This window comes from Eutrigla gurnardus (assembly GCF_963514095.1).
Source record: "Eutrigla gurnardus genome assembly, chromosome: 24".
NCBI lineage: Eukaryota > Metazoa > Chordata > Actinopteri > Perciformes > Triglidae > Eutrigla > Eutrigla gurnardus.
Window position 1 is genome coordinate 8,098,879 of NC_139935.1, and position 27,408 is coordinate 8,126,286.

General features: G+C 46.2%; 1 protein-coding gene across 2 annotated transcripts in view; it reads left to right on the forward strand.

Annotated features, from left to right (window-relative positions):
* xirp2a (xin actin binding repeat containing 2a) overlaps window positions 1-27,408 on the forward strand; it is a 39,891-nt gene that overhangs the window by 12,024 nt on the left and 459 nt on the right. Inside the window, exons 2-8 of one of the 2 annotated variants that reach the window (XM_084003967.1) lie at window positions 1,950-2,019; window positions 10,259-10,416; window positions 13,561-13,698; window positions 14,847-14,933; window positions 16,242-16,311; window positions 16,663-16,766; window positions 17,308-26,257. In XM_084003967.1, coding sequence (XP_083860093.1) covers window positions 1,950-2,019; window positions 10,259-10,416; window positions 13,561-13,698; window positions 14,847-14,933; window positions 16,242-16,311; window positions 16,663-16,766; window positions 17,308-26,257 — 9,577 coding nt within the window. Of the gene's footprint in view, window positions 1-1,949; window positions 2,020-6,909; window positions 7,040-10,258; window positions 10,417-13,560; window positions 13,699-14,846; window positions 14,934-16,241; window positions 16,312-16,662; window positions 16,767-17,307; window positions 26,258-27,408 lie in introns of those variants that run through there. The other variant, XM_084003968.1, reaches the window with a different exon arrangement.

Here is a 27,408-nt window from a genome sequence, read left to right on the forward strand (position 1 = left end):
CTAGGAACGGGTCTGTGTTGCCCGTGATGTCTCCCCCTAATAGGCGGCGATGTGAGGGTGTCATGGTGTCACCTCCCTAGGCTAGCAGTGTACTTTTTCCCTCCCCGTTACCATGGTTTTAAGTTCGACTGTCCTCTTTGTCACACATGAAATGGTCCCAGATGGCCAGCATTGATTTCATTAGCTGAGTTTTTTCTTTTTTCCTTTTTTTTTTTTTCACACAGGGATTATCTCTGGCGACAGGCCGGCAACGTTTAGACACATTTCAACAAGCACTGTCCCTTATTAACTCTGTCAGTCTGTCGCAGCTATGAAGAGACCCCCCTCCCCAACACCACCCTCTTCCTCTTCGCCAAAGAGAACATATTGCAGGGAGCGAGATAACACTTAGAGATGGTTGTATGAAACACTGGACTGTCACACCTCTGCTGTGCATCCACATATTGTATTTCAGGGAATATATCATATCAGAAAGCACCTCGTGGACCCCAAATTGTCTTTTTATAGGCCGCGCCAATCAGCGATGTGACGTGAAATGAATTAGTTCCCGTTCTTCAAACTCCAAACAGATAACGGATTCAGCAGAAGTGGATCCCTGCGGCTCCACGATATGAATGTACTCTATTTCATCGTCGCCGTTGCGCTGTTTTAATGTGCAAAAGCTGATGTTGTTTTCTCCATCTGAGGACCGGGTTCTATACAGGACTCGGCGCCCTTGACCGGCTTTGTAAAGAGGTTCAAAGAGACGTATGGTGCCTTCTGGAAAACAAAACCCAACAACACTAACATTGGAATAATTTATATGTTTGAAAACGTGTTTACTTCCTCAGATTCGACTGCCTTCAATTCTAATGTCTGTCTTGCTGCACTGAGAAGGTCGAAGGATGCTCTAAAATAGCTATTTTCGGGGCTCAGTTACTTTAATCAAGCTTTCGTTCCCATGGTTATTTACTTACACTTTATTCCGGCCATTTTTTATTTATTTTTTTGGCACTGAATTGATTTCCACAAAATAGTCTCGCGTCCAAGATGCATAATTTCCGAGCGACGCTGGTTTTAACCGAGGTGTAAACAAGCCCATCAGACATCCAAAGAGGGATTAATGTTTCAATCCCACTAATGGCTTCAGTCACTTCTCAAGCCACCACAAACTCGCACACTTCTCCCTGTAAAACATCCTTAGGGCTCGGGCACTTCATCATCATCTCCACTGGAGTAACACCCGGGTGTGGACACAACCCTGTGTTTAATATCAGCAGCTGGGGAGCTGTGGTTAGCAGGACGCCGCGCTTTTACTCCCTGATTTGAGCCTCATTTGATGTGAGTGCTACTCCGGCGAGGGAGGGAGGTGAAATGACAGTGACAGGAAGGGAGAGAGGACGTGTGCATGCCTGTTTTACTGTGGGAAAGTGTCTTTTTTTTGAGGGGGGGATTTGCTAAATGGGATTTTGGAGGGGAAAGGTTTTTGTCTTTTCTGAAATGACACCCGACGCCTCCCTCAGCTCGATACAGTGTTTTTGTTGTCACTAAACGCTACCGGGGGATACATTTGATTTGCAAATGTAAAACACACCGCCACATTTGCAAAGACACACACACAATTGGACGCAGGTGTGTTTGTTCCCCCCGCGAGGATGATTTGCAACTGAATGGAAAAAATGCCCGTGTGCACCAAGGACATGCCTCGTACTAATATTAAGCCTTTTATCAATAGAAGTAAAACATAATAAATAAATAATGGAGTTACTGCCGGAGTAGCTCTATTAATATTCAACCAAAGTGATGTTTGCATTAACTTTCCAGCCGGAACGTAGTGTTCATTGCGTTCAAGGTCGCCTCTCTTTGCACTCACAGGTGTGTGTGTGTGTGTGTGTGTGGTCACAGACCAGCTGGTTTTAGTGACCCGTAGTGCCACCTCTAACCGTGTTCTCTCTCTCCACCTCAACCAGGAAGTACCCGTGCACACCCCCGCGTCCAGGAGAGCGCCGTCCACCGATCGCACCATGGCCACCACTCTTTGTGAGTACTCTCTTGTTTCATTCGGGAATAAAAAAAAAAAAGTTTCCAAAGCGTTTGATGCAACATCAGATGTGTTGAACACATGACAGGAGGCCTGCAGCTCTCCGATTGCATCACGCTTGCACCAGTCTGTCAAACAAACAGCTGCAGCGCCGTCGCATTTGTTCTACGAGATAAACATTCGGCAGAAAGCTGCGTTTTTGAAAAGTAGATTGTTCATCGTCTGATAAGGGTTCGTCCCTGGCAGCTTTTTTAATGGGAAGCTGTGGGTTGGCTAGATACCGAGCTTCCATTACTATGGCGATAGCGATGCTGAGGTAGCTACCTCCGGCTTGTTTTTCAAACGCCGCCGCTGATAGCGGTGTACACACAGCTGGAGCTTACAGTGAGGTGCAGTCCACAATCATAAAGGGAGCAAGCTCCAACACAGAGAGTGTTACTTTTATTTTTATTCCAAACTATTAAAGTCCGAGGGGGGAAGTGAAATCACACATTTGACCTGTTAGAAAAAGACTATATAGTCCTGAATGGTGGACTTAGCAGTAGAAGTATTAGGTTCTCCATGACAACGCCAACATGCTGATGTTAAGCTGGTATAATGTTGTTCTCCATCTTCGTTGTGCTTGTTAGCACCTCTCCCTCTGTGTGTGTTGTTATCTGAGCTTCGTTTAAGTAGCACAACACAACCATATAAGGTCATATAAGGATGTTGTTATACTGGAACGGGTGATGAGGTGATTGTGGAGAATGTGACGCGACGGAGGTGTCGACGGGCCTCAACGTGGCATCCAGGCGTCAAGCACACATATTTGCACGCTGACCCATGCATGCCTTCACCTGATCTATGTCTACCTGGGGTCAGACGGGCTTTCGCGACTCTCTAAATCTCGGCGGCGCGTCTAAAACGGGAGCTTCTTGACAATCCCGTTTGTCCCGACCGAGGCAGGGCTTTTGTCTCCGCTGACAGGTTCGTCGGCAACAAATGACAGAGAGTTTAAATAACTGCGCTTTAAACAGATGCAAAGCTCACTCCTAAATCCCCGCGCTTGTTTACTTGTTTCCTCTCGTATTACGGCAGAATCACTGGCGTGACACGGCAGCTGGCACCGCATTTAATACGTTAAAGACATTGTTTTATGTGGGTGTGTGTATATATTTTTTATATTAGTCTCTGGATGATTACTTATCAGACACTCGCGGCCCAAGAGGATTTCTCGGTGTGGAAACGCTGCCAGTTGGAGCTGGATTTGCCAGAAGCATTTTGTTTTGTTTTAATTAATCTCCTCGCAGATTTGTCTGCTAAATGATGATGTTATACTTTGGAAAAACAAAGATTTCCTGTTGTCGGTTACAGCTTTGACCCCTGAGTGGATTTATGGGACACAAATTAGTGAAATTATTGATGTCTGGAAATTGAAAATTGACTATATTGTAGAGGTTCAGTATGCATGTTAAATTCTTATCATGTCAGTGTGGTTTTACTATGATTATGGTTGCCGTCATAATCTATTATTACCGATCATTTTTATTAACATTTTTTTATGATAATTAAGACCCATTTAAAATAATTCTGTGATTATAATCCACTTTTTTTTGTCAAATTCAGTGAATAATTATCTCCTCACCGTCTGCCAGCTGAATGTCATTTTCTTTCAAAGCTTCTATTTGGGATAATCTTGAGTGAAAATGTTGATTTTGAAACGCCAGAAAAGTATGGATTGAAGCGGAGTATTATATTAGATAAAAGCGTTTCTATTTTCTTCAATAAATATTGACTTTTGGATTGAGGATAATTATCGAGACAAGGACTAAGTGCTATGTGGGTTTGGAAAATTAAGTGGCGTCACCATGACGACGTCCACTTCTTATATACGGATTTTTCCAACAGCTGCTTGTGGAATATAGCTTTTCCTATTTTGTTTTATGTTTTTTGTGATCCAAGAACCACGTTTCAAACTCCCTGGCTCATTGATTAGCACATCCCTTTATTCTCTGGATGTTATTTTAGTCTGGTTCAGGGATGTTCTCAGGCTCCCCTTCATTCGGTATTCTCCCGGAGTATGTTTATTTTCCACGTTAGGAACAGGAAATCCATGTGCAATTTCACTGGGATTATCTGCAGAGTGCAGCTTCTCCACAAGCCTGATAACTACGCCTGTCTCTCTCTCGTCGATGGTGCTGGGGCGGGCTCCAGAGAATGTGTTTCATATATGAGGTCCATAATACGGAACGGGTTAAATCAGCCTCTGTTGTCAGAAACGTAATCAGGTCTCTGGTTTAAAAGAGGAAGGAGGGAGAAAGGTAACACTACGATTTCCTATCACCCACTTATCTTCCAGCTAATTACCTGTGTCTTAACCGTTCACCGTTAACCGGCACTAAAGGCAGCGCACTGAATCGCCTCGCGTTGCATTGGCTGCCTTACTGTCCGTCTGAGGAGACGCCTTTGAAAAAGGTTCAAAGGCGTCTTGATGGAAGGAGTACAGTGCACAAGATAAGGTTTTAAATCATTCACCATGTTCAAAAAGTTCAGCAGCTTTTCAGGCGGTAGTTTTTGAACTGGATGGGCATTGTGAGCGTCTATATGTCAGACCTGGAGCAGGTTGTTCACATATTGAACTTAGGTTAAGAGTGATGCTTGGAGACCCATTCAGCCCAGTGAAATACAAGAATATGATGAAAAAGTCCTGTAAACCCTGTAAGAATTTCTAAAGACCGACTTTCTCAATGTAATGACTTCTCAAATGAATAACTTAATATTGTAACATAATGAGAAACCTTATCAAAATAGTGACTCATGAAAGTTTCTTATTATTTTGTCATTTTAAGTTGAAAGTGAATCATCACTTTGAGTTACAAAGTCATTGTAAGTGAATCATTATTTTGAATTTCTGAGTCATTATTTTGAGAAATTTAATCAATATTTTGAATTACTGAGGCATTATTTTGAGAAAGCGAGTCATTATTTTGAGATACTGAGTCATTATTTTGAGATACTGAGTCATTATTTTGAGAAAGCGAGTCATTATTTTGAGATACTGAGTCATTATTATGAGATACTGAGTCATTATTGTGAGATACTGAGTCATTATTTTCAGGAAGTGAGTCATTATTTTGAGATACTGAGTCATTATTATGAGATACTGAGTCATTATGAGATACTGGGTCATTATTGTGAGATACTGAGTCATTATGAGATACTGAGTCATTATGAGATACTGGGTCATTATTGTGAGGTATTGAGTCATTACTTTGAGGAAGTGAGTCGTTTCGAGATAGCCTGGGATCTCAAAATAACAACAAGTCCTGACGTTGTGTTGCTAAGTCCTTATTTAGAATATATTGAGTAACTATGTTATTCTCAGACATGATCCTACTACGACAAACTGTTCCCCAGCATGTGTCCACGTTACCAACGAAGCAATGTGTCCTGCTAGCAAGAGTGATGCTTGGAGACCCATTCAGCCCAGTGAAATACAAAAGTACGATGAAAAAGTCCCGTAAACCCTGTAAGACTTTCTAAAGACCGACTTTCTCAATGTAATGACTTCTCAAATGAATAACTTAATATTGTAACATAATGAGAAACCTTATCAAAATAGTGACTCATGAAAGTTTCTCATTATTTTGTCATTTTAAGTTGAAAGTGAATCATTACTTTGAGTTACAAAGTCATTATTTTGAGAAAGTGAATCATTATTCTGAGAAATTGAATCAATATTTTGAATTTCTGAGTCATTATTTTGAGAAATGTAATCAATATTTTGAATTACTGAGTCATTATTTTGAGAAAGTTAGTCATTAGTTTGAGATACTGAGTCATTATTATGAGATACTGAGTCATTAGTGTGAGATACTGGGTCATTATTTTGAGGACGTTAGTCATTAGTTTGAGATGCTGAGTCATTATTTTGAGAAAGTTAGTCATTATTATGAGATACTGAGTCATTATGAGATACTGAGTCATATTTTGTGGAAGTGAGTCATTATTTTGAGATACTGAGTCATTATTATAAGATACTGGGTCATTATTGTGTGATACTGAGTCATTATGAGATACTGGGTCATTATTGTGTGATACTGAGTCATTATGAGATACTGGGTCATTATTGTGTGATACTGAGTCATTATGAGATACTGGGTCATTATTGTGTGATACTGAGTCATTATAAGATACTGGGTCATTATTGTGAGATACTGAGTCATTATTATGAGATACTGAGTCATTATTGTGAGGAAGTGAGTCATTATTTTGAGATACTGAGTCATTATTATGAGATACTGGGTCATTATTTTGAGATACTGAGTCATTATGAGATACTGGGTCATTATTGTGAGATACTGAGTCATTGTGAGATACTGAGTCATTATTATGAGATACTGAGTCATTATGAGATACTGAGTCATTATTGTGAGATACTGAGTCATTACTTTGAGGAAGTGAGTCGTTTCGAGATAGCCTGGGATCTCAAAATAACAACAAGTCCTGACGTTGTGTTGCTAAGTCCTTATTTAGAATATATTGAGTAACTATGTTATTTGATCATGATCCTACTACGACAAACTGTTCCCCAGCATGTGTCCACGTTACCAACGAAGCAATGTGTCCTGGATCAGGAAGCACCATCATCTGTATGCTAACCGAACACAAACATCTGAATGAAGGGCTCCCAGTGTGGGCCGTCTGCGTCCATAAGACTCCCATGACATAAGGTTAAGGGCATGTTGGGTACCTCGAAACCCGATGCTCAAAACAGCCAACCCACATCCACCTTCCCTCTCCCCCAAGTCACTGCTATTTATTCACGAAGGGGGACGTCTAAAATAAAACCAGCTGTCGCCGGATGCCTGAGCCTCACTGAGCTGTGGTGCACACTGCTGGAGCTGGTCTCCAAGCCTCGCCGTCTCTGCCCACGTTTCCTTCTCCGTGTTGGGTTAAGGCCGGGCCACTTAGCCCTTCACTGGAGGCTCCTTTTCTATTGGATTCTATTGTTTGCCACACACAGCAGCCTTCAAGAAGGTAAGCTATGTATTAGTATTTCAACTGTCAGCGCAGCTCTTTCCCAGCCGAGCACAAGTGGATGACATTTCAGCTGATTGTGAGTCAGTTTGACGTGCGCAGGCCGAGGCACCTGTGATGAAAATGGTAAATACGATGAGGCAGTTTGGCGGAACATCAGGTGCAGGAGCTCCGTTAAAAAAAAAAAAAACAACAACCCAGATGCGATATTGCGTTTCCAGTGATTCCACGAGGATTTGTCATAAAACATGCATGGCTCCCTTCTTGTTTCCTTCCAAGCAGACATAACCAGCAGCAATCTGATCTGGAATAATCTGAAAGCATAGCAAATTGGAGACAAAGTGCTTAGCCGTGCATGAGGAAGCACCGGAGGGCTTCCATGTAAAGAAGTTATTTTGATAGATTTGACAGCTCAATTATTGTGCCGTGTTTTTTTTTTTTTGGCTTTTCGTCAGTACGGGACGGAATCGCCCTCCGCGGCTGACATTTCAATTAGTGGAGCTGGATTTGGCTCTCCTGTCAAAACTCAGCCAAAAGCTTTGGTCAGTAAGTAGTGAGCAGAAAATTGGGTTGCTTTGTGAGGAGAGGGCCGCGGAGAGGTTGGAACCTCTGTGATTATGGGATGGCCTCTGCTTGGCACGGATCTCCAGCCCTTGATTTAACTTTGAGCGATGAAAGCCTTTTTTTGCTGTTAGAATACTCATTTGTTCTCTTTACCTCCCTCCTGGACATATTCTCCCCCGTTGTTCCTCCCTTTCACTTCCTCCCTTCTAGCCCGGCGGTGCGGCACCTCACATCTGATGGCTTTAAGGCAGGCGGCAGCCGGTGACAGGGAGGTCAATAGCCTCTGGTTCGGCTCAATATAACCACTGAGTCGTGCATAGGCCTCCCAACATTTTCCCGGCGCCTCTCGCTTGCATTTTCACCCCCCTCCCCCCTCCCTACTATCATTTGAGCCGCCTCTACGGCCTTGAAGAGATAAGAAACTAAAACTCCGTGTGAGTGTGGAGGTGAATGTGCCTCTGAGCAGTCCCTTGTGCTCGCCGTGAAAAGCAGAAAAGAAGAAATGCCTCATCAATACCACGCCGCCAGTTCTAGCGGGGCAGAAAGCTATTAATAATGCTCATTCAACATCCGCTGGTGTCAGCACTAATTAGCGGAGAGATTTCCAATCTTTTTGGAAATCATTCGAAGTTTGTTCCCCCCCCCCCCCCCCCCCCCACACACGTAAATACATCTCCATGACGCTGCAGACGGAGTCGGGTTATATCGCCTCCCTGCTTACCTCACCTCCATGCTATGGGGGCTTTGCATACGGCATTCCCTCCTCAGATAAATCCACAGCGCTGTCGTCAGGCATCCGAAGCCTCATGTGTGTCCCCCCCCCCCCTGACAGCTCCAGACCATGACGTGGACGTTTGTCTTGGGTGATAAACGAGGGCATTACCCTTGTGTTTCTGTCATCGAGCCGCTTTTAGGCGACGCGTCAGCCTCAGGTGTATATTTCTGACCCGTGTTTATAGGATGTTGCCCCGGTTTATTTTCAGACGCTGCCTATTTTCTGACGGGTGACTGGTACATGCCGGACGTAGCAGGAAGCTAAAATTGGTGGGAGGAGGAGAGCATGCTCTTGTCAGTCTTGTTCGTATTAAGGTCAAAGCAGCAAAGTGGCACAATGAGATTCATCTCTGCATTGTGAGAAAATATCAGCTTGGTGACCTCTCTAGAATATTACAATGGAACAATCGAAAGTGAGAGGTTTTCCCTTTTCAATATAAGACAAGAAACAAACAGTGTGCCTATATTACAAAATAAATTAATAATTAAATTAATTAAAGCAACAACAACTGACAGGATGTTAAAGAATAACAAAAAAAGAAGAATCAGGTAAGTAGTAATAATGTATGCATATACATTTATTCACACATAGAAATAGACTTAGGGATGGGACAATATAATAATATAATAATTATTCATTTAAACATCTTTTACATTTGGGTCTGTGAATAAAAATATATGTTACTTAACAAAATATAGTGATTCCAGCATATTTAATCAGGATAAGATCATGAATTGCAATTATGAAGTTACATTTTCATATCCTCCCATTTACTAAATAGAAATATAATATAAATCATAGTGCATACCATAAGGATTAAACAACAAAAAAGTGTTTTAAAAGGTTAATTTCCCTGCATATTCATGTCGCTTGCCTGGATAAACAGACGATGTTGCCACATCCAATCAAAAGCCTCGTTTTTACTCCATTCTTCTTCATAGCTACGGTAGCCGGGCCTCATGGGGATTAGAGTATTTGAAGCTGTCCACTGTCCAGTTGAAATTGGTACCAAAGTGAAGCCAAGGCTTAAGTGCCTTGAACTTGCATTCTCTCTGCTGGCCATCAGGGGGCAGCAGAGAGAATGTGATTCCAAAACCAGCAGCTCCTCCCAGTACACAACAGTATTAGTCAGTGGTGCAGAGAGAGCAAACCAGTGGGTGTGTGTTTCTTCATTTAGAGGATATGGCTACCAGGAGAGGGCTATATCAAGGCGGTGTAGTCATAGATGTACTATTAGTTTGAACACTATGTCCTATACCACTAAGCGCTGGATCGGTTACTAATCTCCACCCGAAGAGCGCTTCACATCCATTTCAGAGGTTTTTGAAGTCATACTTCATGCTAAGGTTGCACTCGTGGAGAAACTATGTAATTATCTGGTGGGCAAACACAACAAGGAGGAGGATTTTAAACAAAAAAAAGGTCCAAAGGTTGCAGCGTGAGCACATAATGAGAGAGCATCATGTCTATTTAGGGTCTTCTATCATCCCACGGCGTTGCAGCCCGGAGAGAGAGAACATGCCAAGAGCTAAAAGGTCCAGTGTGGGTGTCTGCCGAGCCTTAATGGAGCTTTCTCTGCTGCCTAATGATGCTTTGTAGCCGCGGAAAAGTCAAATGTAAAATCACTGGTCTTCTCTAATTGGCTATCCGCAGGGAGGTGCTGAGCAATCCGAAATAACACACAAGTAATTGATGAGTTTCGTGTCGACATTTGTTACGGACTGTTAACCCCCTCTGGGTTCAAACATCTACAGTATCTACAGCCACGCGGGTATTCTGAATTTAAGCAGGGAAAAAAAAAAGTCAGATTTCACACACATTTCAACCCCGGTGTGATTATGCAATGCTTTAGTGTGATCGTTTTCTTTGTGCTGGCGTAGCCGCAGGCAGCGTAGGCGGAGCCACCCCGAGACGTCCAGAGGACAGGACCCCGAGCGCCGAGGACCAGGAGGGCGAGCCGGTGTCGGTGAAAGAGCGGCTGGCGATGTATCAGGCGGCCGTGTCCAAGAAGGAAAGCAGTGCTTCCTCGTCTGCGGCGGTAAGATACTTCCTCTCGGGGAGGGGGGGAACTTTGGAGGGGACACTTAATCGCTTTCCTCAAAGCCACCAGACTCCATTGACAAAAAGAGTCATTTTAGCTCACAGAACACAGGAGTATATCTTCCACAAATCCAAGCTAACCCTTCCTGTTATTCATAACCTCACTGATAAGCTTCCTTTGGCTGCTTCCAGCTCACAGCTGAGAGAAAAAGCCTGAATGTATGATAAATACTTTCCTTGAAATACTTGAAATACTTCAATCCACATGAATCTCAAAACACAAGCAACCACAACCGAATCGGTTTCGATATGAAACGTGAGACGTGGTATCTGAATTGCTGTTCGGAGAGATGATTATACATCACATCTGCACTGATTATTTGGGTCATAACGGGATTGTGTTCACGTTGCTCAGGCGCATTATTAAAACGGAGCATCAATCAGTGTCAGAGTCATTTTAATTGCATGTTTAGAGAGAGAGAGAGGTATTTTGCAGCAGATGTACTCACACAGCTAGCACACGAAACATGAATATCTCTGAGTCATTAGTCGTTACCGGGAACAAAAACCCCTCAGCCGCTTTGAAGAGCCCGCATGCACTTTATGAACCCAATAATTCAACCGTGTGTGCAGTTAGTCAGCCGTGGCCACTGCAGCAAGTCAGCTTAGTATCTAAAACAAAGAGCTACCTGCTGGAGAACGCCTGTTCTGTCCTCGACGGCGGCGCTACATGACAGCTTGTTTGCTGAAACGCCACACGGAGGCTTTAAAACGGAAGGAAAAGCAGCTGGAAATTGAGTGTAATGTGTATTTGGAGTTTCTTTGCAGAGGGGGGAAGCAAAAGTATCTAAAACTGCTGAGTCACACTGTGACACAGCAAACACTTAGAGGAAAGGGAATCAAAGCTTCATTAAAAATGTGAGGATAAAGGACTTCACGGAGTCTAATAATAGCGCCAACTTCAAGTTTAGTGTGAGTGCATTAACTGTCAGCTGGTCCCAGGTCTGCATAGTAACAAGCCACGCGGGGCCCAGCTTTACTGCCGCGTTCACAGCGGATGAGAGGTGTTGTTAATATAACACAGAGTGCTTTTCTGGCTGCACTAACATCAAGTGGCTTGTTGCTTTTTATTGCACATAATCATGTTCAAAATAACAAGCGTCGGACAATAAATATATCATAATCATAATAAATCCTCCGCAGTATTTTATTGAGTTTATTAATACCTGTATGTAAGCATATAACACATTGTCGGTGTGGCAACTGCCCTTGACAGCTGAGTGTGTGTGTGTGTGTGTGTGTGTGTGCAGCTGTTGTCTGCACGTCCACACACAAGTGACAAGTTGTTTAAAGATAGCAGGACTCCTGATGGACACCAGTCAGTGAGTCCAGTCTGTGTGACTCTCCAGGCTTTCAACTCACTCCACGAAAAAACTCATCCACTGTGAGACGGTCGGAGCAACCGAAGGAGTAGGAGGAGCCAGGAGCAATTTAGTTGAGGGAGCAACCGTAATACTAAGTGAACATACGTTGGAAGTTTATTCTGAAAAGACACGGTATGAGCGTGATGAGGGGACACTGTATGTGTCCTGTGTATATGGAGGTGTATTTTGAAAGGTTACTGTATGCATGTAGTGAGAGGAAACTGCATTTCCTGTGAATATGGGAAGTTTATTTTTAAAAGACACTATCCATGTAATGAGAGGAAACTGCATTTCCTGTGAATATGGGAAGTTTATTTTGAAAAGGCACTATCCATGTAATGAGAGGAAACGGTACGTTTCCTGTGAGTGCGGGAAGTTTATTTTGAAAAGACATTATCCATGTTATGAGAGGAAACGGTGCATTTCCTGTGAGTATGGGAAGTTTATTTTGAGACATAATGCATGTAATGTACAGTTTCCAAAACAGTACATTACACCTGAATACAGAAGTTTATTTTGAAAAGACATTGTGCAAATAATGAGCTAAAACTATGTTACCTGAGAATGAAGTTTATTCTGAAAATACAGTGTGCATATAATGAGCATAATACTCCGTTTTCTGTGAACGCATACATTTACGCAGACAGAACCTGACACATCCAAAACGGACACTAGAGGGGTGTCTAGAGCGTCCTAGGTTGAAGCTTTGGGCCTCGTACGTATTTGACGGGTCGCTAGTGAGAATGTGTTGATCCCCTCCTAAAATCTGTACAAATACATAAACTCCTAATTTGTCAGCTTCCCTGCTGTTTGTACATCAATGCTGCTTTTGCACCCAGAAGCATTAAAATATTGATAACATGCAGCGCTGCCATTAAATGTGGCTGACCTGAACACCCCTGCATTAACTTGCAAATTGCATTGTCGCCCTCATTTGCATTAAAATATAGGCAACACACATGCATCAGTGAGTTGCACATATATATCGCCGTGTCCCGGAGGTCAAATAAATATATATGCTTAAGCATACATATAAATGTAATTGACGATTCCAAGAGGGGATTATTGCATCAAGTAGTGTGCATTCCTGCCCAGACCTCGTAGTGTGTGGACTCGCAGCCTCCATACTGATGAGGTTCCTTTGCGATGACCTAACTTTCCAGTTTTAAGGGAACATTCCTTCCGTAGCTCAATAGGAAGCATTGAAAGGCCTTTTTGTTCATTTTAACCAGCTAATCTGAAAGACTGAATTGTCTATTGATGTTTCTCTCTGTTGCGGGACGGATATAGAAATCCATTACAGTTGGACGCATGCCATATTTTTCTGTTTTCCGAACATTTCTGCCAGAAATTGACATGAAAAGAGAGCCTTAATTCAAGTTTGATTTCTTTACAGCTGCTTATATCATCAAAACGAAGCATTTGACTTATATCTTGTCTTATAAAAGCTCCATTAAAGTACAGATTTTTACACCACCTTCCTCCACTGTGGCTATTTTACAATTAACAGCATTCACGCCGCTCCTGAAGTCATTAGCATAATGCGTCCGCTTCTATACCTTGCATAAGTGGATGCATAGCAAATGTGCAATCAATGGGAGCGGAGAACGGCTCACCTCGGGTCAGATCCAATCCACAGTTTCCCGTGTTTAATCTAGAACACGTTGCAGATTGATGACCCCGGTGTATTTCATGCCACGTGCTTCTTTTCCTGACAGGTGATGGAGGAGTCGGAGGCGTGCTCGCTGCCTGGCGGTCTGGCCAGCGTGAAGAAACAGTTTGAGAGCCAGGAGTTCGCGTCTTCGTCCACTCAGTCCAGCGTCGCCCAGTTCCATTTCGAGCAGAGATCCGTCCAGGTGAGATTGGATCCCAGGTTATGTGACCCACATAGCAAATAAGATCAGCAAGAAGATGGGATTTTTCGATATCGTTATTCTTGATGCTGATGAGAATCAAGCCGTATTGCTGGGTCCCACTGGAGGGAAGGGGGGCCAGGACCAGGACCAGGACTGGCATGGGCAGATTGTTGGACCCTGCTGAAGTAAAATTAGCGATTTTCTAAAGGGAGTCTGGTGCTTGGAAACACTAATCCAAAATTACCTCACGGTAACTTTTGAGAGAATCTTCCTCACTGTGCATGAAGTGATGCAATAATACCATCAGGCATTGACTATATATCATATATATGCAGCTTCTCTATAGATAATGAATTCTTGGAGACAGCAAGGATAATAAATCGGTTTTCTTCCTCCTTTAAAGCCAACAAAAGACAGTAATCCGCCGTTCTTTTCTGTTCAGCAGCTCTGCGTAAAGGGAGACGCATATAAATGCTACGGAGTGATTTACATTCTACTGTAGCTCTGTCGTGGAAAAACTTGGCTGCGAGGTGTTTTCTTATAGGTCAAATCAAAGAGGGCACCTCCAACTTTTTGCCGGAGATCTGGGCCACTGTCACGGAGTGCGTGAGGGAAATGCCAGAACGCATTAGCAGCCTGTGACGGCGGGGGCCGGCGGATCTCAGGTGAAGTCGGGTCAGATTTGCCCCGCCGTGCACTCTACCCATCTGCTCAGTCAGGCGGCGGAGCGGAGTGGATTCATCGAGCGCACCAGGAGCTCGCTGAATGCTAAATTCTACAGAGTCTGTGAGGGGAAACGTCTGTTTTCATCGAGTTCTGTGCTACAACTTCCCCTCGCAGGTGTAACACGCCGGCTGTGGCTTTAAATCCGGTTGTACATCGGGAAAGATGTAATTATTCTGACATCCCCTCCCCCCCCATCATGTATCTTTCATGTTAACAGCAGTGGATACAAGCTCAAATATTACATTTCCTTTTTCATCTCAAACTGGAGGAAAAAGGGCTGAATCCCTCTCCAACGCTGAAATCCTCCGTAATGGGAAAACATTTTCACAATCTAAAAACGGCATCCTCCGTTTCCCCACAGCTGGAGGTGATGTGTGTTTGTGAATGTGATGTCAACATTCCCGTTCCTGTGTGTTTGACAGGAGACGTCCAGCTCCTCCGAGGTGACAGTGAGGAGGAGTACCAGAGAGGTCGTCCCCACGACAACCCTCTTTCACAATCAACAAGAGGTACTGGCGATACTGCACGACCCCCCCGAGAAGATTTAGAAATGCTTCGAGATATCCAAGAGTCAGTTTAACCTGCAGAGAAACTGGGTTGCACCATAAATCATTGATTCATTCATTATAATAATGATTTATTCAAATACAATTTTGTTTGAAATGAATAAATCCAGATTTTTAAAAAAATCAGAAGATCAGGCATAAAAATAAAAAAAAATAGAAAGAAAATAGAAACAAATCTGGTAATAGTTATAAAGAAAAGACAAATAAACACAGGGTTAGCATGAGCATAATTAATCCCAATTCCTTGCTTGTGTTCGTTGCTCCTCCGCAGTCCAAATATGGTCACGTCCCTCGCTGGTTGCAAAAATTCCACGATGGTGCAACATCACTTCCTATATAAAGTCAGTGGTTTGAACGCCTCTCGAGAGGTTACATGGCTCCACCTAGTGGTCAGAAACACACTCACTTCTTTGCAGAATTGAAGCTTGATTTATATAAGTTATTATTGTCTTGCTCACCTTGGGCACCAAATGTGTGGTTATTATCTACGCCAACGATTTACCACGAGCAACCACCAGTTAACACGGGCGCTCGTTAAACCACAACACCGGTTGGTGTGAGATTATCAATTCGATATATAACGATAAATACATTGGCGTGTTGGTGGGTCCTAGTAAGTAGGCTGTAGCTGCTCTGAAGCTTTACATTAGCTAGCTAGCTAGCTAAAAGTCAATCATGCCGGCTCAGCAGAGAAGCTTTAATTCCTCCTCCTTTGGGAAAACGGCTTGGCCGAATGAATGGAGCAACATGGCTGGATAATAGAAGATAAAAAAAGGAACGACAGCAGCATAGTAAGGAGGAAACACTTGGTCATATCTTCTCATTCGGCTTAACCGATATCTCGAAAGAACTTCAGCAGCAGCTTTATAAAACTCAATTAGTTGAGTCCGAGTCAGTCTTTATTATTTTTGCTCAAATCATCAAAAAAAAGGCAGCCATTCAAAAAGTTAAACCTCCTCAAGTTAAAATATTATTTCTATTATTTTATTGTATTATGTATTTTTATTATTTCTTTCATTTAGAATTTTTGTAATTTTCTTTTTATTATTGATTTTTTTTAAATGTATGAACCGTCACCATTTGTCCCCAGCTGTTTGTTGACATCAGGCTGCTAATGAACAGTGGTGCGCTTGTGTCTGATGGTCCTGTCGTGCCCTATATAGGAAATTAGCCTCACGCCAAGCCTTCACCGCCTCTCTGATTGGAAACAGTCGGAGTTGCCAGTTTCCCTAATGATGCATCTTTCCACAGGTGATCCACGATCAAAGAGTGCACCAGAACAACGTGGCCGCCAGTTACGGGAACCACTACAACGAAACAGGTTATTCCGCTCATGGCTTTTATATTGTAATTTGCACGTTTTTATCACGCCGCTGCCTGGGTCCTGTATATTAATGATTGTTCCCACTACAGCTGAATAAGGGATGAGCTATGAAAATGCATCGGAGTGCAGATGATTTCCCATTCAGTGCATAGTCGCAAATCTAATCAGGGCAAAGTCGGGGAGGTAAAATATTGGAAAGTGGAAATTGGGCAATCACGGCTGCATGGATTCAGAAAATGAAAACTACTCAGGTTTTTAATGAAATGATTTATTTCTCTTTCCCATCCCCCTGAGCTCCCACACTGCGAATGACTTAATGAGGCAGCCTTCTTCTTGTGTCTAATTCAGTTATGCTCGTCGGAGGCGAAGACCTTCCAAAGGGTTCCACTCAGTCTTTGAAGCAGCAGTATGAAAAAACGATTGAGGAAGCCGCGCCAGCCAAGGAAATTAAGGTAATGATGCTGTCTGTTTATCTAAATAGCTCGTAGTTTGGCTTTTTCATGAGATATCAGCGTGAAGATGTGGCCACATCGTGAAATAATCAAAAGAAAATAGCCCATGCGATGAGTCGAGGGAGGATAAATTGAATTTGATGAAGCTCATGTCATTACACAGCCAGCGACGTTTTTTTTTTTTCAGTGTTAAAAGAGAAAACCGATGCTAAAACAAGAACTCTCATTACTCTGCAGTTTAAGTGATGTTCAGGTCAGTAGCACATGGGAGGAAATGTCTGGGTTCGACAGCCTGGAGGTGCAGCTTTATTTGGAAAATCCAAACAAGGTGTTTAATTTCTTCCAGATTTGGACGAAGAGATTTATACATTTTTATAAAAATGATCGATCCAGGGTAAAGGTTTATTTCCTCACACGCTCTAAATCACTTTCTTCTTCAATGCTGTCCTTTTCTATGCTTTCTATACATTTCTATTCCATAACTTCAACACAAGCATCACTCTCCTTCTCTCCTTAAACCAAAACCACTTGCGAACCACAGGTTGATGTGGATTTCAACCAGTTTCAGTGGGCACCAGTGAGCCAAACCTCCAAAGCTTCAACCATGACCAGCTATGACACCTCCTCCACTTTAAAGTCAGCCTCCTCAGTCGTGTCTGCCTCCTCAGCGGCTCGCGAGATGACAGATCACTTCCCTCCCCCCCCCTTGAACCTGCCACAGGAAACCCCTGACGTCTCTTCCCAGCCTCAGGAGCCAGCCTCCAAACACAAGCACGCCGTCACCAAGGAGCAGTACACCAAACACAAGAGCACAGCTGAGCTGAAGCGCCTCTGCAAGCACATTCACCCCGAGGTCCGCAAGAACATCGAGGAGGATTTCTTGAGCGAGCTCACCGAAGATGAAATTAACTTGGAAGGCGAGGAGACGGTGGGGGACGTCCAGCAGGCGTGCTATTTGTTTGAAAACGACGGCAACGGATCGAGTAAGAGTTCGAGCCTGGACGGAGAGTACGTGGAATGGGACGAGATCCTGAAAGGGGAGGTGCAGTCCAGGCGCTGGATGTTTGAGAACAAGCCGCTAGACGCCATCAAAGACGACACCCCGGATGAGGACGGGGTGGGGAATATCGCCCAGCAGGAAATCATCGCCGGCAAAGATGTCAGACACACAGCGTGGATGTTTGAGACGCGGCCCATGGACGCTCTGGGGACAGAGACTACTGATTCAACCGAGGAGTCCAAAGAGGCCACTGATCTGGCGAGGGGGGACGTCCGCACCGCCACGTGGCTGTTCGAGACGCAGCCACTTGATTATCTGAATAAGATCTACCAAGAGGACGAGCAGGAGACGGATGCCGTCGTCACCGACAGCATCACCGGCGGAGACGTGAAAACCGCCAGGTACCTCTTCGAGACGCAGCATCTGGATTCCCTGGGGAAAACGGACACCATCGAGGAGAGCCACTTCCTGAACCTGAAGTCGGAGCTGGAGGAGATCAAGGGGGACGTGAAGACCACCACTCGCATGTTCGAGACCCAGCCCATGTGCGTCATCAGGGGGGACTCGGGGGAGATGCTGGAGATCACCATCATCCGCAGGGAGGAGACGGAAAAAGGAGACGTCAAGACTTCTCGCTGGATGTTTGAAACCCAGCCTCTGGATATCATTAACAAAGACCCCGCCATGGTGAAGCTGATATGTGGCATATCCATGGAGGACAACGTCCAAGGCGGCGTCAACAAAGGCAGGTGGCTTTTTGAGACAAAGACCCTGGACACCATTAATGAGGAGGAATGGGAGAGTTCCAGGAAGCAGAAGGAAGACATCGTGGGTGCCGATGTGAGGAAGCACTGTCTGGTTTTCGAGACTCAGGCTATGGATACTCTGAAAGACAACGCCAACGCTAGACCTTCAGCTGCTGAGGAGATCGTCGGAGGAGACGTTCGATCAGCCAAACACCTGTTTGAGACCGTACCCATGGAGAATCTGAAAGAACTGCTGGCAGTGGGGAAACTCCAGAAAGTGGTTGCGTCTGAGGAAGAGAAGGGCGACGTGAGGCATCAAAGGTGGGTGTTTGAGAGCCAGCCGCTGGAGAACATAAGGGAGGAGAAGAAGGAGATCACCAGGACGGTGCACGTGGAAGCGCTCGACAAAGGCGACGTGACAAACTACAAAGAACGGTTCGAAAGCATGGATTTAAGCAAGTGTGAAGGAGCACAGAGAATCCAAGTTGAAGGCGTCACAAGTGGATCCGTCAGATCCAACAGAGTCCTTTTTGAATCCACCCCCATGTACGCCATGCAGGACAGCTCGGGCCACTACCACGAGGTGAAGACGGTGAGGCGCGAGGAGATCGTGAAGGGAGACGTGCGCAGCTGCAGGTGGATGTTTGAAACGCGTCCCATTGACGAGTTTGACGAAAGCATTAATAAGTTCCAGATCATAAAAGGGATCTCCAAGCAGGAGGTCCAGTCGGGGGATGTCAAAACCGCCAAGTGGTTGTTTGAAACTCAAGCGCTTGACACCATTAAATGTTTGAATAATTTAGAGGATGAAGAACGTACAACTAAAGAAGATATTGAAATCGAGAAAGGGGACGTTAAGACCTGCAGGTGGCTATTTGAGACTCAACCGATGGACGCTCTGTACGAGAAGGTGGAGAAGAGCGAGGCCGACGTGGAGGAAGTTCAAAAAGGCGACGTCAAGACGTGCACGTGGCTCTTTGAGACGCAGACGCTTGATAACATTCGCGATCACACGGAGTCCGAAACCATTCTGAAAACCTGCAACGTGAAGCAAGACGACGTCCAAGGGAAAGACGTGCGACTGGCCCGCTTCCTCTTCGAGACGGAGAACCTGGAGAACATCACGGGCGAGGACGGCGGTTCCTTCAGGAGGGTCACGGAGATCGACATCCAGTCTGGCGACGTCTCCAGGATGAAGTACATCTTCGAGAATCGCTCCTCCGACATCATGAGCTCCACCTCCACGGAGACCATGCACAGGCTGAAGACGCAGCAGGCCGAGGACATCCAGAAGGGGAACGTGGTCAACTGCACGTGGAAGTTTGAGCACCAGCCGATCGACGCCATTCGCGACGAGTCCACGGAGGCGAGGGAGAGTCGCACCGTCACTGACGTCCGGGGCGGCGACGTCGACAAAGGCCGCTTCATATTTGAGACGTACTCTCTGGATGAAATCAAAGAGGAGTCCAGCGAGACGGATGTTTCTAAACTCACCAGTATCTTTAGAGATGAAGGCGAAAGGGGGGATGTGAAGAATTACACCATGATGTTTGAAACTCAGCCGCTGTACGCCATATGTGACAAAGAAGGCCATTATCATGAAGTGACGACAGTCACCAAAGAGGAGATCATCAGAGGAGACGTGGTGGGGGCTCGATGGCAGTTTGAGACAAAGCCTCTGGATTCAATTAGAGACTCAGAGGAGGTCTACGTGATCAAAGCCGTGACTGAGGAAGGCATCAACAAAGGGGACGTCAACACGGCGAGGTGGAGGTTTGAAACGCAGCCTCTGGATGAAATTACAGAGGAAATCAAAGTCAGGTCGAAGACAGTCGCAGACATCCAAGGCGGCGACGTGAAGACAAACAAGCAGCGATTTGAGACGGACGGGATGTCTGAGAAGTACATCAGGACCGTTAGCGTGAGCGAAATCCAGCAAGGCGACGTCAGATCTGCCACGTGGATGTTTGAGACGCGCACGATCGACGAGATCCGCGGCGAGGGCGCCGAGTACGACGGCATGGAGAGAGTGACAAAGGAGGAAGTAATGAAAGGGGATGTCAAACAGTCTGTGTGGCTCTTTGAGAAGCAGCCCCTCGACACCATCAAAGAGGCCGACGGAGCGGAGCTTGTTGTCACAAAGGAGGAAATCCCACAGGCCGACGTCAAATCGACAACGTGGCTATTTGAAAGCACGCCGTTCCACGACTTCAACGAGAGCAGCATGCAAAAGACAGAAATAATAGGCAAAAGCATCAAAGAGACACTTCAGGAGCTTTACTGTCAGCAAATGGTGAGCTCGCAAGGCGTTCTCATCGAGGCGGATGAGATCGGCGACGTCCGCATGGCGAAGTACAAACTCCTGAACCAGGAGGCGCCGCAGATCCAGAGAGAAGAGATCATCAGAGGGGATCTGGGGAACATCATGATGAACCTCCTGAACCGCAGGGAGGTCACCGACAGGGTCATTACCATCGACAGGGAGGAGCACGGCGACATTAACACCACCGTGAAGCAGCTGCTCAACCAGGAGAGGGGCATCAACGTGGAGAAGGAGGAAATCGTCCGCGGTGACATTCAAGAGGCCGTAAACAATCTGCTCAAGAGCGAGGGCTCCTCCAAGCGTGGCATTCTGATTCAAGAGGACGAGAAAGGGGACGTGAGGATGACTATCTACTCCCTCTTGAATAAAGAGGAGAGGGCGAGCATGGAGAAGGAGGACATCGTTCAAGGGAATGTCAGCAGAACCCTTCACCGCCTCCTCTCCAACTCGGGGGGAGAGGACTCTAAAAAGATCCGGGTCAGTGACACGGAGAGGGGCAACGTCAGCTTCTACTCCACGTGCATCGAGTCTGGGGCCTTGGATTACCTGAAGCAGCTCCAGTTCGAGCCCGGTGAGGTGCAGGAGAAGCTGGAAAAGGAGAACATCGTCGGCGGTGACGTTCAGGAGACCAAAATGCAGCTGCGGAAGAACCAGCAGCACATCGGCCGCACGGTGGCGGAGGAGGAAATAGTCCCCGGGGACGTGAACAGCAACGTTAAAGTCTTCATGACGGAGCCCACCGTTACCTACAGGAACCTGGAGAAAAGGGATATTGTGAAAGGTGACCTCAACGCGGCTCTGGATTCACTGACCCAAGCCATCAATCAGAAGGTGGTCATAGAGAAAGAGGAGGTGGTGAAGGGGGACATCCCCACTACGTTGAGGTCTCTGGAGGAGGCGCAGCGTAAAGCCAACGAAATGGAAAAGCCTGAAATCGTCAGGGGAGACATTAAAGGTGCTCTGGAGTCACTGGAGAAGTCTGCGAACACCAATACGGAAGCGACCGTCGAAGATCTCGTACCAGGAGACATCAAAGGGACTCTGAAGACCCTGGAGGAGGCCAAGCAGGCTGTGAAAGAGGTGGAGAAAGAGGAGATCCTCAAAGGAGACATCCACACGGCCATGCAGAGTTTACACGAGGCCACAAGTGAGAAAACGATTTACCAGCACCAAGTGAGCGAACAAGGGGACGTTAAAGGCACGATCCAGCTCTTGCTGGAGCCAACAGGTGCATCCAGAATGCAGCGCAGGGGCAGCACCGAGGGGGACGTGAAAACGTCCATCAAATGTCTTTACGAAGGACAGGAGACGACGCAGGTGGAGAAAGAGGAAGTGGTGAAAGGGGACGTTCAAGGGGCGATCAAGAATCTGATGCAGAGAAAGCAATATTCAAATTTGAAGCGCACGCATCCCCACAAGAAAGCCAAAGTGCCGGCGAAAAACCCATTAAGTGTAAAGCAAGTGGAGCATGAATGCTTACATGAAGCCATGAGTGAGAGCGTCTCAGCCAGCCCAGCCCCCGCTGTGGAAAAGCTTTCTCAGAGCAGCGAGTCACAGAGGCACACACAGAGGCACAAAGAAAGCAAATCGGTGAAAACACAGGTAATAACCCAAGAGGCCCACTCCGTTACTGTAGCCAAAACGGATTATTCCACCGGGGCTTCGCTACAGAAGAGCATGAAAGAGCAGACGCAGCGAGCGCTGCCCCCACAGAAAACACAAACCCCTAAGCCTATTACGCTGAAGAATAAACAAGCGACTAATAACGAGCAAACGGAGGCGAAAGCGGCTGATGTGAGCGTGATGAAAGAGGCCCAAAACACATCACACACTAATATTTCAAACAGGACAATCAAACAGGTGCAGACTACAGTGACGGAGAAAACGGTGGTGCATAAGCAGAGTGTCTCGGAGCAAATGTGCCAGAAGCAAACGGAGAATAAAGCGCTCGCACAAAAGCATGTGAAAAATATGAAGAGCGACTCGCGCAACTTTGATACCAGAGGGAAAGGCCTGATCAAGAAGGCAAAGCCGGAGATTCATTTCCCGCCTCCTCCCTCTTCGCCACCGCCGCCGTCGGAGTCGGAGCTCTCCCTCCCTCCGCCGCCCTCGCCGGTGCTGGAAGGCCCGGCGTCGCCTCCGTCCATCATGAGGCAGGACAGCGACCTCCCACCCCCGCCGCCTCCGCCTCCCATGGAATGCAAGCCCGAGCCTGAGTTCTTCCCTCTTCCTCCGCCTCCACCTCCTCCACCCTCCATGGGCGGCCAAGATTTCCTCCCACCGCCTCCCTCGCAGCAAGAGCTTTATGCAATGCCTCCCCCCGCGAAGCCGGCCAAACCCATCGGTAAGCCTTTATTCAAAGTGCCCAAGCAGCCAGAAACGCAGCCCATAAAAGTGAAACCCAAGTGGCAGAAAAAGCAGCCGACTCCTCCGCCACCCCCACCTCCACCTGAGCTGCCTCCTGATCAAGCAGAAACAGTGGCAATGGAGCGGAAAGAAGTAATTCAGGAAGTGAAAAGGGGAACAAGCAGGCAGTCTGAATTAACAAAAATACCAAGCATCCCAGCTAAAAAAGAGAGTCCACCACCACCTAAAAGAAGCTTTGTCCCTCTTAAACTGCCTCCACCTCCCGAACCCATTCCCGCCGCAAAGCCCAGACCCTACGCCCGCAAATTTAAAACCCCTCTGATGCTGGCGGAGGAAAAGTACCGCCAACAGCTGGAGACGGAGGAAATGGCGAGGAGTACTGTCACAACTCCTACTTCTCCGCCAATGAATACATTCGCTCCCAGTCCTGAGCTCCAGGCAGCGCAGCACACGGAGACAGTGACAAAGGGCGAGGAAGCTCAGATTGTTCCCAAAGACGGATTATCGCCTGCAAAGAAAAGCCCTTCCCAGATCCCTTTGAGCAAGCCCCTAATCTCAGTGGTGAATAAGAAATCAGCATCTGGATCTTCTAATGTGTCCGTGGATAAAAAGCATGTCGCCAGTGAGCACACTGACTCAAAAATGAGTCAAACTGCACTGAAGAATCAGAGCGTTTCTGTTTCGCAGGCCTCAAATATTTCCGTCCAGTCGAGCTCGAGTGTGGTCACGTCGTCGGTCACGGGACAGCAGCAGGTTATTAAGAAATCCAGCACCAAGACTGTCACCAGTGCTGTCCAGGAAAATGTAAATCTCCAAAGCCAGGCGGTCACACTGAAAGCTGAGGGTGTAAAGAATAGTAATGCCCCTCTGACACAGGAGGGGAAAATAAGTCCCTTTCAGCCCACAAAAATTCCAAAGGTCACTCCGAGTTTCAAGGTGAAAACCTTTAAGATGCCGACGGAGAAGAAAGAGGAGAAAAGTGAAGTGCGAGAGAAAAGTACCGTGTCGCAGCAAAGTGAAACAAAAGTGAATCAGAAAAGCAGCCACATGACATCAGAGACGAAAACCGAAATGAAAGTGAAGGAGAAGAAAAGCCACGTGAGCCCACCTGTGAAAGAAGTGGAGGTTCACATCGAAAAGGAAAAGAATGAGAGTGGATTGAAGCTGTCGCCGTCGGTTACTGTTTTAATGCCTAAGGTGGCGAAGGCAACATCCGCGGCAACTCATCAAGGACAAGGCCACGTATCTGTCTGCCACAGTCAGCAGAGTGTGAAGCGGGAGGAGCGCGTTGAACAGCACGAGGAGGTGGTGGTGCAGCAGCAACGCCTCCACAAACAAGAGGCCGTTCACGTGCAGAAACAGATTAAGGTGCAGGCAGCGGAAACAAATAAAGCGCAGATAAAGGCGGTGGGGTCAAAAGGTGAGCCTAAGGATGTGTCGGGCAAAATGGCCCCAGAAGACGAGGCTCGTCCAAAAGAAATCACGGATTCGGAGAAGTGCGGTATAATGCAGAAGCTGCTCGCTGAAATGAAAGAGCTCGAGGGCGCACCGAGCAAAATAGACTCCAACGCTGTCAGGTTGATTATAAGCCAACTCCCTGACTGGGCGATGGGCTCGGATGAGAAAAGGAATCTGAGTGAAATTGCGAAACAGCAAAGTAAGAAAAAGCTGAAAGAGATGATGGTGTACCTGAGGAATGTTTTCAAAGCGAAGCTGGCGTTTTGGGAGGAGAACTCGGCAAAGGAGGCCAGCGAAAAGGAAGCGCCGCCACCGCCGCCACCGCCGCCGGCATCACCGAAACCAGACAAGAGCGTCATCAGCGCAAAGTTATCCAAGATCAGCATCGGCTCGTCCAAAAGTGAGAGGAAGGTAACGGAAGAGAAAAGGTCACTTCAGGAGAGGAAGGTGCACCGGGAGGTGGGGGAGGCGGTGGACCATAGGGTGTCCTCGCCGTTAGCGAGCATCCGCACCGAGTCGCCCACGTTTATAAGCATCGAGTCAAGGAGGATCGACTCGCCATTCAGAGTCACCCCTTCCCCTCCGCCCTACAAAACAGTCGGGACACCTCCGCCGCCTCCTCGCAAGTCCTACACGCCCACGTCGGCCTTCAGCAGGGCCACGCCGTCCCCCACCATGAGCCGCTCCGAGAAGCTGATGAAACTGAGGGACACCACCTCCAAGCTTTCTCACGCCGGGACCCCGCCGCCTCCCATGGTGGCGCCGGAGAGTTCTGCGATGGAATGTGAGGAATCGCTTTTTGGCGACAGGGAGACTCCGACAGAGAGCGGCTCGGTGGAACTGACAGAAATGGCGGACTCCATGATGAGTGTGAGGGATAAGAAGTCCTTCTTCGAGGAGGCGCAGAAGTCGGAGGTAAGCAGGACGTACAGTCGGAAGGATCCCATCGATATCCCAGAGCGTCTTGGGCCGGACGCTGAGGAAGGCGTCATGGCGGTAGCGATAGACCTTCAGAAAGTGGAACTCCCGAGAGTGGATATGTCGAAGCTGGTCAACAGATTTGAATCTCCAAAACCAAAAGTCTACGCCAGAAAAGATCCGATCGTCATCACGGAGAGGCTGGGGAGCGACAACGAGGACGCGGAGGCGGAAGCGCCGCGACCTGACGAAGTCCCCGTATTCAACGTGAAAGCCATAAAGCATGTGTTTGAGACGGGGGAGCACGGCTCTCAGGCAGCCCGCGAGCTCAGAGAACAGATAGAAAGACGGGAACCCGAGTCGGCCCACACGGAGACGGCGGGCCACTCGGAAACGACAGCGGTCACCGAGCAATTCTGCAGCATCGACGACTTCGGGAACATAACAAGCGAGACGTCAAGCGAGATGAGCTCACTGACCCGCGGTAACCCGCCGTCCTACGCCGACGTGGTGAGGGGCGCGGTCCCGACCGTCGCCGTGCCCCCCGAGGCCTCCACCGAGGAGCTGCTGAGAAACTTCCAGCAGTCGTGGGCCGAGAGCCAAGGAGTCTTTCAGAACCTGGGCTTCAGCGTGACGGAGCAGAGGATCGTGACGCACCAGCGGGAGACCGTCGTGGCGGGTAAACGCCGCTGTGCAGCATGAAGACTAAACAGGCGTGGCGGTGTGTTTAACTCTTAACGTGTGAAGTTTACGCCGTTGCATCGTGTGGGAAGAAAAAAGCATTAACATTGGTGTGACGGTGTTATTTACCCAGCATGCTTTCTTCTGATCTGTCCTTTTTTTTTTAAAGGGCCGATTTGAATATTCACAGGTTCCACTTTTTCCTCACTAATGTTTCTCATCATGCGATGCAGAGAGGTGCTTGAATTATCCTTGAGTTAATTGAATTTTCAAAGCTTTGGCAGTCATTAGGAAAATCACTCTCAAAGACAAACAGTTTAATATAGACAATGAATTGCAAATCAAAGTTTAATTTGTCAATTTAGTGACACTTTTTAATCATTTGTCCGCAATTCTGCTCTTTTATATGAAAGCCGAGCTGGAATAAAAAATGCCTTTTTGATCACATTTTTAACCCTTGTTTTTTGTTTACTCGGCACTATATATGCTAAAAAAAAAACTGTGTCCTTGGATGAATAGAGGATCCTGTGAAAACATATTTTAATAGATATGTTTGCAAACCTCTGAAGTGGCCTATTAGTAAAGAGGATATTTCTCTCCTTTGCTTTTCTACAAATCAATAGTAATAGAACTTGTGCATTTTTCAGCGGTAACTCATGAGCTCAGAGTCTGTTTATTTGTGTAAAGAATTGAGTGTGTGAACATGAGGACAGGGAATGTATGTGGGTTAATTCATATCGAAGTACTATTTTTTTTTTTTTGCTTTTTTTCTTTCACATAGAACACAAATAAAAAAGCAGCATTTCTTTTTCGGAATAATGTCTATTTTTCTGCTTTTTATTCGTCCTTTCAACCTTAAAAAAGACCAGATCCACTCCTTCAGCCCTTACCTTTCACAATAAAAGCTTTAGACATATAATATGTGCAGGCAAGTATTAAAGATTGTCACATGGTTTATTCCTCACAACTTCGGTGACCAATAAAGAGCTGATATGCTACTAATATGCTTGCTATTAAGCATCTTGTTCACATATAAATAAAGAGAAAAAGTACTTCTCTATTCAAACACATTTAATACAAATACAGTATTCATGTTCCCCGAAAAATGCCAAAAAAGTTTCCTCTATTTGTTTATTATTTATCCCAACA